The 12506-nt window shown below is 48.3% G+C and overlaps 1 protein-coding gene across 1 annotated transcript; it reads left to right on the plus strand.

Moving 5' to 3' along the window:
* Window positions 1-272: 272 nt before the first annotated feature.
* LOC104251443 (transmembrane protein 178B) lies at window positions 273-11418 on the plus strand. Its single transcript, XM_059819913.1, has 4 exons — window positions 273-651; window positions 7816-7929; window positions 9206-9343; window positions 11174-11418. Exons 1-4 carry the CDS (start codon window positions 273-275, stop codon window positions 11416-11418), a joined length of 876 nt encoding a protein of 291 aa, XP_059675896.1.
* Window positions 11419-12506: the final 1088 nt, after the last annotated feature.

Raw genomic sequence — 12506 nt, forward strand, 5'->3', positions numbered from 1 at the left:
GAGCGGGAGCCGGGGCTGGGCCCCCTCGCCGGGCGCTGTGGCGGCGGGCGGCCCCGGGACCCCCTTGAGGCGGGGCCTGGAGCCCCCCGGGGGGCTGCACCGGTGCAGGACCGCGCCCGAACAGGGGCCCGGGCGGCGCCCGCCGCGGCCCGGCGTCGGGGAGCGGGGGACGCTGGCCCCGTTTCCCTTCCGGGGGCGGCGCGGCGGCGGGCGGAGGCCCCCAGCCGGGCTGCAGGGGAAGCGCCCGCCCCTGCCGCCCCCGGCGCGGTAAGATGGCGGCCGCGGCTCAGGCGCTGAGCGGCTCCGGGCTGCTCCTGGCCGCCGCCGCCCTCGCCCTCCTGGCCGTGGCCATCGGCACCGACTCCTGGTACGAGACGGACGCGCGGCGGCACCGTGAGCGCTGCCGCGGCTTCGGCCACAAGCGCAGCGACCCGCCCGGCTCCATGTCGGCGCCCAGCTCGCACCTGCCGCTCCGCGCCCGGCCCCCGCGGGCCCTGCTGCCCGGGCGGCCCCCGGCCCCCGCCCCGGCCGCCGCCGCCGCCGCTCTGGACTCGCACTGCGGCCGCCGCTTCAACTCCACCGTCTCGGGGCTCTGGAGGCGCTGCCACCGCGCGGGCTACGAGCCGGACAGCGAGGAGCTCATCCGGAAAGGTGCGGCGCCCGGGGGGGTGGGGGCGGCCCCGGCCCCGGCCCCGGCCCCGGCCCCGGCCCGGCGGGCCGCGGCGGGTCCCCGCTGCTGTCCGTGGTGCTGAGCGCGGCTGCCGGCGCGGCCCGGCCGGGGCCCAGGGTCTGCGGGCGGGGCCGCGGCTGCCGCGGCTGCGGCGTGAACAGGGCGGCGGGAGGGCACGGGTGCAGCCCCGCACGGCCCCCGTGGCTCCGGGTGTCCCTGGCGTGCGGGAAGCGGCGAGCGTGGCCCCGACCCGATCCCGGGGTCTTGTACGCCTCCCTGTCTGCTTAAAATGCTGCAGTGCTGGGTGGGACCGCGTCCCCGGAGAGCCCCTTCTGTGGCCCAGTGCAGGGCCTGACACTGGGGCAAAGTCTCGGTGGGCATTCTCCTAACCCTGACACCTCCTTGTTAGTGAGTGCTGAGAAATGTACAGTGTTGTTTATAGCTCTGTGATGTTTGCAGCAAGGGGAAAGGGACCTGTTGTTCCTGTTCCAGCATGGGGGAGTTCTCGTTGCTGCAGTGGATTGCCAGGCCTTCACGGTGGCAGATGTCACTCAGGGCTCCAGGGGTGACAGGAGAGAAAGCTGTGGATCTTCTGCTGTTGTGGCGCATGGTACAAAGGCAAGCAGTTCACAAAGTGTGAATAAAATTCCTGGACTGGATGATACAAACAATGTAGCAGGCTGACCCACTAAGTCAAAATAAATGACATATAAGAAATGCCATGTATGGTTAATGATAAATAACAGGACTTACTGTTCCAGCAGGTACATATTAGCACAGGGAGAGTAGGAGTTGGCAGAAGTGCTTCCACTGAGGCACAAAATGGAAATGCTATCTTAAGAAAGTGGGAGCAGTTCTTCAGCGCGGCTTCCAACTGTGACGCCAGTCCTGCACAGCAGAGGATGGATAGACTGGCACTGTGAAGCTCAGCTCGTCTTTGTCCGTTCTTCCCTGCACAGCAGTGACTCTTACTTTTAGAAACTCTAGCGCTGTGTGATTAGCTTCTTTCTCTATTTAATCTCCTAGGATCCATTTTATGCATTTTCATTTTTATTTCCATGTTGATCTCATTTCACTAAAAGGCAGCTCATTAATTTCTTTCTATTAATTGTGCCTGTCATGTAAATTATCTATTTTTTTGCTTCGCATCAAGCCAAATGCTTTCAGCTGCCATTGAGATTAGCAGAGGCTGGGGGAAGGGATGGAAGAATGCTAGGTTCGTCCTCAGTACTTCTGTTTCTGAGGTATTTTCCCAACACTACAACGGTCAGACAGAGAGGCCAGAGTCTGCATTCTGCATGCACGAGGGCGTTACAGGGTGGTGAATGATCATCCTCTGGTTCTGAAGTGTAAAACTGAATCAAAAAGGGTTTCCTTCTACTTACTTTTTTTCTTCAGCTGTTCTAATAAAAGACCTTGCCTTTCCCTGCAAGCCTTGCTTCCCTCATATTCTTTGCCTATTAGGTCTGCAGTTGCTACTGTAAGGATTTATGTGTTATCTTATAGAGGGAAATTATTAATAATGGTTCTTTTAGAGTCAGATCTTTAAATAGATATGACTCTCTTCTTATCCCCTCCCCTGACCTGCTTTACTAGCAGCCTTTCCTTGTTCCCGCTGTGTCTCTTTTCTCTGACAACTGTGATTAAGCAGCCTTTTCCGGCCGATGGTCAGGTGTGGCTGTTGCTGAGTTGTTCTCTCAAGCACAGTACTAGATCTGGGGCTTCCAAAGAGAAAAAAAAAAAACCATGTTTTTTTTTCCCCAGTGTGAGCTGAAGATCACTACTGTGCACCTCTGAAAGTCCTACTTTCTCCTTGGTTTGCAGTAAGTTTTCAGCTAGCTCTTTGGTGATGTGTGATGCTTTCTTAGGTTCCTAAAATTCCTGAAACTAGCAATTTTTATAGGCTTTTAGTGACAGAGGAGTAAATAGTTGGGTTTTTTTAATGGAAGTCCAGTGGTAATTTTGATTAGGGTTTATACTCTTCATTTTCTAGTACCTCCGGAATAAGGTTGCTTTACTTTCTGGGTCTCTCCTGAGTTCTGAGTAAATTACTAAGTCTGTAAGTAAGTGCCCATATCCATTTAGATAATTCCATGGATTTGTAATCCAATGTTTATCTACTGCTACTAATACAAAGCAAGTTCTGTGGAAACTTTCATACTTAAGCTTTTTAGCCGATGATGCATATACATCCATACGTTTATATATAACATATATTTGTTAAAAATATGTAAAATGTATTTGCTTTATATATTTAAAAGGAAAAAGGGGGAGTCAAAAAATGTAGACCAAAACTGAGAGGTGGGAAATGTTTAAAATGTAAGAGGGGAATGATGTGGAGGATTTTTCTTAAAATGCAAAATCACTGTTTTGGAACTGCGAAAAAATAGATAGTTTCATTTTAAAAATACAATGAAGAAGGCAAAAGAGGAAATAATGTACAAACCAAATGGGGAAGATGGAGATTAGCAATCAGTAAAAGATAGCAGCTAAAGAACTGAAGCACTTGGTGGGGAAACTAAGAGGATCTGTGTGTGTAGGGAGCGACTCTGTGAGTGTAAGAACTTGAGCACTATACATCACGTTATAGAGCCTGTGCTATGTGGAATACATACTGGATCACTCATACTGCAACAAAAACATTTTGCATGGAGGAGAATTCTTAAGTAGTGAGGTCCTGCAGGGATTTATTATATGCTGTTTAGTGGTCTTCTCTATTAATATGAAAAAAGTGTTGCCTACAAAGTGGTGACAGTAGAAAATTATTAATTAGAAAAGATCCGTTCTAATAGGCTGCTTTGGATAGCTTGGTGTGTTCATGTGAACAACATGCATTTTAACACCAGTAAACTGAAGGAATTAAAAGAGAAGAGGTTCATCACTGTTCACAAACTGAGGATTTTATCGCTTTTCAAGCTTGCTCCGAAAAGACTCTGGGGTGGGACTGGTAGGTCTCACATATACGAGGCAGAAATGATTTCTTAGTACCACGATGTAGCTGAGAAGGTGAGAACCACCACTGGATGCTTAAGTAGAGGAACACAACAGTTTGTGGCTGTAATGAGGCCCTTGAGGGAAAATTGCTCAGTCCTGGTGTCTGTACTTCCCGTCCTTTCCAACTGATGATGAATTGGAAGAGTTACAGGAATGACTGTGAGGTCTGTAGAGCATCTATTATAGCGGCATATTTAATAAACTCAATCTGTGTGGTCATGGCCATTGGTAAGTATGATCTCTCAGTAAATATGATCTGTAAGAGTTATCATGGTGTTTTAAAGGAAGGTTGATTTACTAGACCTAGTGGCCCTTGGGTGATGATGTGGACAGAGTGATCCCATAGCTGTGATGCTCTCCACAGTCCTGGGCAGACATGGTAGAAATAGGCCAGGGAGCTTCAGCGGCCGCTTGGTCCTGGGGCATGAGGGAGGGGAGGGCCAGACCTCACGTGGTAGCTCAGTGTTAACTGCCCATGGCTGCTCCCTGGCCTTGCTTGTGGTGAGGGGAGGGCTTCTCCCAGCTGTGTGAGAGCCAAACTGCTTTGAGATAGGACTGGGCCAGGTAGCAGAACTGAAAATGAGAACCCCTGCGTTTCCTCCTCCTAATGCTGGCACATAGACAGTGTAGAGAAGAAAACCCACATGTTTCAAAGTCAGAGAGAGATGAAAACTAAATTGAGAAAAAATGGGGGTGTGCTGAGCCCAGGATTACAAATTGAGTGTGTTACAGCAGGCCTGGATCTGGGTTTCCAGGTGTCTGGCAGCCCAGGGACAAGGGCCTGGGCTCTGCCTGCGTATCTGGAGGTCCAGAAATTCTTTCTAGCCAGCATCCCAGCCTTCCTGTTCAGTCAGGAGAAAGGACTTGTCCAGGGACACTGACGTGTAGTGTCCCAAGAGTTGTGAGAGGGTACAGGAGGGGCACCTGTCTGCAGTTGCAATCCTGAGGGGAAAAAAAAACCCAACACGTTGAGGACGAGGTCTGAGAAACAATGTTGGCCGTGGGAGGGCACAGGCATGTAGCTGGGCCATGAAAGTGTCAATGTGACACTGCGGGATGCAGTTCATTGCTTCTTATGTTTATTTTTTAATCAAGAAAATTGTACATGCAGTGCAACTTTCATAGCATTCTTTTAATGCCGCTAAGAAACGCTAGGATCAGGCTGTCTGTGTAACCTTTTTCTTGTACGGGTGCTTTACGGTAAGCTAATGACATGAGCACCTGCCCGCTTCTGTCCTGTGTTCTCTACCTACTCGTGTGCCAAGAAAGTCAACGCTCACCTACTTGTTGTTCACCACATGACTCCCTTCTATTCAAGCCCTTGCCTGAAGGCAAAGTTTTTAAGTTTTCACAGGCTTTCCTATGGTGCTGGTCTGAGTGTGTTATAAACAAAAGCGAAATCACTTTGCTAGCAGGTTTCTGAAATGGAGGGCAGGATGCTGTCCCTGTTTTATAGACTGGGATTTAAGGTATGTAAGGGCTTAGGACAAAGGACTTACTGGAGTATCTTTGAGATACCTTTGACTTCACGATAACTTTGAGACTGGAAACCTGATTTTGATTTTTTTAAAATTTTTTTTCTTGAGTACTTAGAGAAGAAGGTGTTGCATCACTCCAAGTGCAGCCTCATGGAGTACCTGGCTATATTTGAGTGCATAGCGTCTCTGCAAATTAGCCTTAGAGATTCACTCAGAAAACAGGAAGCATGAACTAGTGACTGCAGATGCAAAATCTGAGGATTGCCTGGGTGCATGTTACAATTTTCTGGGAGAAAGTGGGTAGGTATTCAGCTGACAGATCGCCCTCACGGCTTCCCTGATCCCCTGACTCTCTTGCCTCCCTGGTTCAGCTTTTCTAGCAGACCTGCAGAGAGAGGCCTCCCTTGTTTTGCCTGTGGTGGCTCACACCAGAGCAGGTCCAGCCTGTGCTCTCAGAGAAATGGGAATTAGAAAAAGCAGCTTGTGATGGTGTAATCAAAGGCTGTCACCAAGCCCATGGATTAGAAATCAGAGCTGAGCATAAACCCTAAAATTCGCTAACTCCTGAGCTCTTAGTTTTGCAAACTTGCTGTTTTAATATAATTTTATGTGCTACGTACATAAAATTAGCACTTTGAATTCTGGGGAAGAAAGGATTAGGAGTAAAGTTTTTAAACCAGAGGCAGGATGAATTGATACTTGAAAACTTCCAAATAACCAGATTTGTATAAGAAGGTGGAGAGGTTTTACTTTTAGTCTACATGTAAACTCTTGTAATAATACATAGCAAAGATTTTCTCAGTGACATTTTAGCTGAGGAGTCCATAGCTTGGATCATAAGGGATGTACGTCTCTAGTCTTTGATTTTTCTTTAAGGAGCTGTAAAAGTAGTAATCCTTGCTCTTATATAAAATGCTTCTTCATATATAGTACTTTTATAATCAGAATGTGTAAATGCATAGATCTTACTTTTAACAAATCCAGTGCATTGTAAGCTAGAATCTGATGTCATTAGTTTCTACCATAGACATATTTCTCAACAACACATGTAAAGCACGTCAATATTGAAATTGAATTCACTCAACAGTTATAGGTGAAATTTAATTAGATATTGTGACGTGCTGTATATGGCCTAAGTTCTTAATTCAGATGTTTACAGAGCTTTTGCAAATGAACTGGCATCCTCTGTTACTGGCGTGTCTTGCTGATCCACTTGCTGAGGCAGCATTATGGACTTGTTCTGAAATAACCGCAAAGAGGGTGCCCTGCTCCACGGGGTGAGGGCAAATGGCTGAAGGTGAAGAGCAGGAACTCGGTGTATGGGTGTCTGGGTACCAGCACCCTGTGGTGTCGGGGGGAGGCGGCAGGGAAGTGCAGCAGGGGAAGGGGGTGGTGGGAAGCACAGCTGAGGACGGGGGCCTGCTTGAAATGCTTTGCTGCTCGGAGGCTTTTGGAACTCTAGCTTTGAGTTTTCCCCTTTTGGGGCATGTTTTTTACATGCCTGCTTGTTCCACTTCAATAATAACTGTCACTGGTTTTTTAATGTGGGGAAATTCAGATCACCTTTCCCTCCCTGGCCTGATGGCTGGAATTGGCTGGGCCCCTTGTGTGCAGCTCTGAATTTTGTGAAGCTGGGGGCTTCCTCGTTGCAGGTCCTTGCAGGAACCAGGTCAGCACAGTCCCGATGAACATTGTTGGAGAACAAAATCGTGCTTCCCATTGCTGCGGGAGCAGCGCAAAGCCCATTTCTTCTCCTGGGTTTTCCAGCATCTTTTGCCAAGCTGATCACTGAGGCTGCAGCTCCCTGCTAGTGATTGCTCTTAATTAGCTCTCTGGCCAACTGATTGTTTCTGAAGGGTTCTTCTGCCCCAGCATTCAAATAGTGGCAATGACCCCACAGCCACTGTTTAAGGGCAACTTTTCCTACTGTTTAGCTCTTGCACCTTTCTGGCTATTCTCTTCCACCACACCATCCACCTTTATTCCCCCCCCCCCCCCGGCTTTGTTTATAACAATGAGGACAAGGCACCTTCCTCTCCCTCCACCCCCCTAGTGTTTTCTCCATTAATGGTTGTTTTCTAAACTAAAAATCCCTTTCAAGAAGAGCATGCATGGAGGTTCACATTTGCATCTTTTCATTCTTTAAGCTATAATGGAAACAAGGCTACATGGGTACTATTGTTTGTCAAAAGTAAAGCAAAGAGCCGATGACTACTGGAGTGAATTCAAACTTTTCTCCCATGGAGTTCACTTCCCAGCATTCATTCAAAATTTTCAAAGTGATTCACCTGTCTTCTTATAGACAAAGCAGTCCTGTTGGTATTCAGCCACCTTCTTGTCTCCTCAGCCATCCCAAAGAAATGGTACCAGTTCCTCTAGGAAGCTTCTGGAGCTGTTTTTGGCGACTGTCATCACTGTTTACCTTCAGCTGTTCTTCCTGGGGCCTGCCTGGGTCAGCACCTCGCTCCATCTTTGCCAGTGTTTCTTTGCAGCAAGGCTTCCTCGCCTCCTAATCCCCAAAGCCTTTGAAGTAAACAAGCTCTTTTTTAGTTACATTTGCTCTGTTCCTGAGCTGCGGCTTCCCCTGTGTGAGCTCCACTGGGTCAGCCAACCCAGCAGCAAGTGCAAAGCACAGGGGTTTCACGCTGTTTCACACTGATGTCTCTTTTACAGGAGTTATTCAGCGCTGCACTGCTGTGAAGTACCACTACACCTCCAGCTCTCTGCCTCGCAACTTACCCATCAACATCACGAACACCATCCGGCAGGATGAGTGGCATGCGCTCCGTAAGTAACCCAAAGCAGCGTACAAGACTGTTTGTTTGGATTACTTAATGCCTTAACACAGTGCCAGGTGAGGGCTCTGAATCAGCTAGCCGTCACTGGGCTGTAAGCACAAGCACTATTTGTTAATGAGGAAGGGCAAGCAGCTGACAGTTTAATTGGAAGGGGACATGAGATTTGGAGGGGCTTAAGCAGTGAATTCAGGAATTCAGGCATGTGTATACTGTGTTGCAAGACATAATCTTATTCTGGATCTGGGGACAGACAATTCCGAGCTGGCTTACAGCAAAGGTGCTGCATCACTGTATAGTCTGTATAGAGCTTGCTGCACTTTTCTGTGTGCACACCAGTGACCTGGTGCAGCTCCCTGGCAACCAGCTCTTTTAGGGAACATCTGTTTGTCTTTGCAACCTCCTCTTACCAGCTCCTGGCCCACAAGCTGCCTCACGCCCAAGTCCTTCCCACACAGATGACTGACCTATAGCCTGTCACTGAGACTGATTTAATAATTTTTTTTTCTGCTCCTGCTTCTCTCTATGTTTGTTTTCTGGTTCTATTGCCTCACAGAATTCTGCCTAGCCCCTGTCATGTGAGCCTCAGTGCTGAGGAAAGCCAGCCAGAGACTGAACTAGGAAGAGGCAAGAACGGCACTTGTATTATGGATGACAAAGTGCTGTTCATATCGCTGGTGCCCAAGATTTTTTTTTAGAGCTTGTTACTGGAGTTTTTCCCATCATACTGTATTGATCTGCTGTCTGCTTTGGTCCTCCCACTATTCTTCTTTTCAGTTCACACTAGCTGCCTTCCATGCGCTAGTCCTTTACTTCTCTTCAGCATCCCCTCTCACTTCTTTTATTTCTATTATTTTCAGCAGACACTCACCCAACAAAGCCCATCCCAAAGAAACACACCACAAAACAAACACACAAAAAAAGCCCTTGCAGTACTAACATTTACAAATTGTTGCCAAATCCATAATGCACCCCTTCTGTCCCATGTTGGGGAGTATTTGGCCAGTATTCCTCTTGATCAGGACAGAAGTGCTCTCTAGTTGTGCAGTGCCCAGCAGAAGGGAGTCAAGTTAGCTGGATTCCCTTAGTTGCAGTGTAATGGGCAAACTATCTACCTCAAAGAAGCTACAGGAGGAGGAGTCCGTGGGTGAAGTATAAACTTTAGAACCAGCAAATCTAAATCTGTCTGGACTCTCTCCTGGCTGTCCTGTCTAGGTGCTGCCATAGTCATGTCTTCCTTCTTGCTTTTCTCCTTTCTCTTTCCTCAGATCTGCGGAGGATGACAGCTGGCTTCATTGGCATGGCAGTCTCCATCATCCTGTTTGGGTGGATCATTGGTGTGCTGGGCTGCTGCAAACAGCAGGAGCTCATGCAGTACGTGGCTGGGCTGCTCTTCCTCATGGGAGGTGAGAGCCTTTTGCTTCTACTCCTGAAGTCACCGCAGTCAGGATTGCTGGCTTGGGAGGTGCTCTTAAAAGTAAAGTCAGCCCACAGCAAACACACGAAGCAAGTCTTCAGCGCAGCAAACAGTCAGCACAGCGCAGAGTTACTGCTTCCAGCACTGGGCAGGCTCTGTGCTTGCATGGGTGTTTGCATGTCTGTGAGTAGACCCCGCTGTATGTACACGAGCCTTCTGCTCTGGAGAGCTGGTGTGTAGCCACAGCGACCACGTGCACAATGAGCACAGTCCTCTTGCCTGCTCTGAGCTTGCGCAGCCTGTGGCTCCTGTCAGCTCAGCTCAGTTTTTCCCTAGGGAATCTTAACAAAGAAAAAAAGAAATCAGTATGTAGATCACCTTTCTGCTGGTCAAAGATGCGCACGTCTTTGGGTAAGAATGAAGCCCAAACCCAGTCAAGGCTGGAGAACGTTGGCCCAGTGGTAAGGACATTAGGTCAGTGCTTGCCTGGGTGTTACATCTGGTACTCCTGGCTGGGAGCAGACTTTCTGCATGGCCAAAGGTTTTGCTGAACTTTGCTTGTTCAGCTCAAAACCAGGCAGTGTTTCACCTTTATTTGAAAGGAGCATAATAGCAACAAATGAATGAAAAGGGTGAGCCAGTGAGATGCTGCCAGGCTGGGGGAGACTCAAATTGCAAGCACTAAATAGGTAAGTTCAAGTATGGAAAAAATGAGGCTCTGCTTAAAAGCCAGAGCTGCTACCCTAGAGGCCCAGCGTCCGCATCTACAATGGCTGCAGGAAAGGAGCTTGGTGGTACAACAGCAGCTGTCTCAATTAAACAAGTAGGTGTGACACTGGTTTGGTGCCACTTTTTTTTTTTTTTTTTGGGGGGGGGGGGGGGGGGGTTGGCACTGGTGGTGGTGGGGAATCATCTCTTGCCATAAGCAAGCCCTCCCAAGGAGCGTTTTTTTGGGGAGCTGCACAGAAACCCACCCTGCTGCCATGGCATGGTGCTAGAAAGGCTGGAAGTTAGGCTTGTGCTGTCCTTGATCATCTTAGGTGCTGCTTACCCACAGTTTCCTTTGGGAACATTTTCATTTCTGTAGCACACAGCAATGAGAGAGTCAACTATTATAAGTGGAACTGGTAGATTGGGGCCCCTTCAAGCACTTCTGCACTCAACGTGATGGGCATGCTGTCAGCAGTAAGAGCTGTCGTTAGTATTTAGACGCAGAGCCAGAGATGGAGAGAATAAAATGATCCCCTCGACCTTGAGTCTCATGTACTAGTGTGCATTAGCCATACTAGAGTGCCTTGCGTTACAAGTTTCTTTGGCTTTTTTTTTTTTTTTCTCCTCTATCTAGGTGCTTAGTGAATGTGTAGCAGATGATGACAAATCCTGGGCACTTTCTATGGGCCTAGGCTGCAGCTGGCAGGCATCTGGACATTCCTAGTAGAAACCATGCAGTGCTGCTCTTTGCATTAGTCACTGGAATAAAATAAAGTCTCAGGAGACTTGAATCATGATGAACTACACATGACTGAGTTTGAAATAGCGACAGAGGGAGCCAAAGCAATATTGGTTATTTTGTGAAGTGAGGTATCTTGTAGTCCTACATATTTTGCCTTCCCCGCCGTGCCCCCACCCCCACCCCCCCCCAGCCTTGTCAGAAGAGTGACTGGTAGGACTATAAAAGAAAAGAAAAAAAAAAACCAAAAAGGCTAATTCTTGATTTTGGACATTCATGACTTTTTGAAAATACCTAGGGGGAAAAAACACCAGAGCATAATTAACCTGTCTGAGGGCAGTGTAGAACCCTCTTGCTTTTCTCCTGCAGGTACATGCTGTATCATCTCACTCTGCACCTGCGTAGCTGGGATCAATTTTGAGTTATCTCGCTACCCTCGCTACGTCTATGGGCTGCCGGAAGACATCAGTCATGGCTATGGCTGGTCCATGTTCTGTGCCTGGGGAGGCCTGGGCCTCACCCTGCTGGCTGGGTTCCTCTGCACATTGGCCCCCTCACTCAACACCTCTCGGGCAGCCGTACAAAAACCCAGACAAGAAAATGGGGCCGTGTGACCTCGGAGGGAGCAAGGAGAGACTCTGGAAAGCGCAGCCTGGGCAGAGCTGTGGGTTAACACCAGGAAGAGGCGGCATGTCAGCGTGTGGAGAGCAGTGCCATAGCTGTGGAAGTACCAGCTGGCGGGATGCTGCTACAGCCTCCAGTCGGGGACACGGACATTGCAAGTAACTCCAGGTTTGAATTATTGCCCATTTGCTCATTGATGGTTTAAGGGGAACAGTTCTTTTGATTTGTTTTTCTTCTGTTTACAAGGGATTAAGTCCAAGGCTGTGTCTCTTTTTGTGCTGTTTTTTGAACTGTACCTCCATGGTCCTGTTATTGTCCAGTTGTAAGGGATGTTTACGCACCGACTCTATTGCTGCAGGTCTGTGTAATTCAGACCCCAATTAGGGCAAGGAGCTACGTGACGTTGGCTTGAACACTTTTGCAACAGGCGTGTCTAGTGTTGGCTCAGGCCATCATTTCCCAAAAGAACCTTGATCTAAGCTGAGGTTTAGGCCAAAGAATTAGCCCATTCTTAGTATTAATTAATTCATTTAAATCAGAAATCTGTGCTATTCCATGCTGTAGTATCAGCTATTTACTCACTACTAAAGCTGTTTCCAAAAGGAGCTGGCTGTAACTGAGCAGCAAGACTCTAAAATTAAAAAAACCTCTTACTGGCTTTAGGAAAGGAGGGGAAAGTTTTCCTCAGCTTCTTACACAGGTAAGGTTACTCATTTGGCTAACTAACATACATAACCTTGTTTTAATGGGGAGATGCATGCAACACGCAGCTTGTAACTATTCCACTAGAGGCCAGGGTATATTTCTGAAAGTATGTCACAGTTTGAGCTGCCGGAATCAACTTTCACTCCCCAACTAACTTGTGGGTGCAACTCCCGTTCTGTGAAAGGAGGTGAGTGAGTAATTCTCCCCAAGCTCAAGTAGCAGTACTGCTGAAATAGCAGAAGAGGTACTGCCCCCTCCAATATTAACGTCCAAAGGAACCGCAATGTATTTTCCTCAGGAACGCGTGGCTTCTGCTCACTTCACCACTCGCCCCTTTCTAACATTGAATGCCCCCCGAGCACAGCGCGCCAAG

This window comes from Gavia stellata, chromosome 7, assembly GCF_030936135.1.
Source record: "Gavia stellata isolate bGavSte3 chromosome 7, bGavSte3.hap2, whole genome shotgun sequence".
In the NCBI taxonomy this organism is placed as follows: Eukaryota; Metazoa; Chordata; class Aves; order Gaviiformes; family Gaviidae; genus Gavia; species Gavia stellata.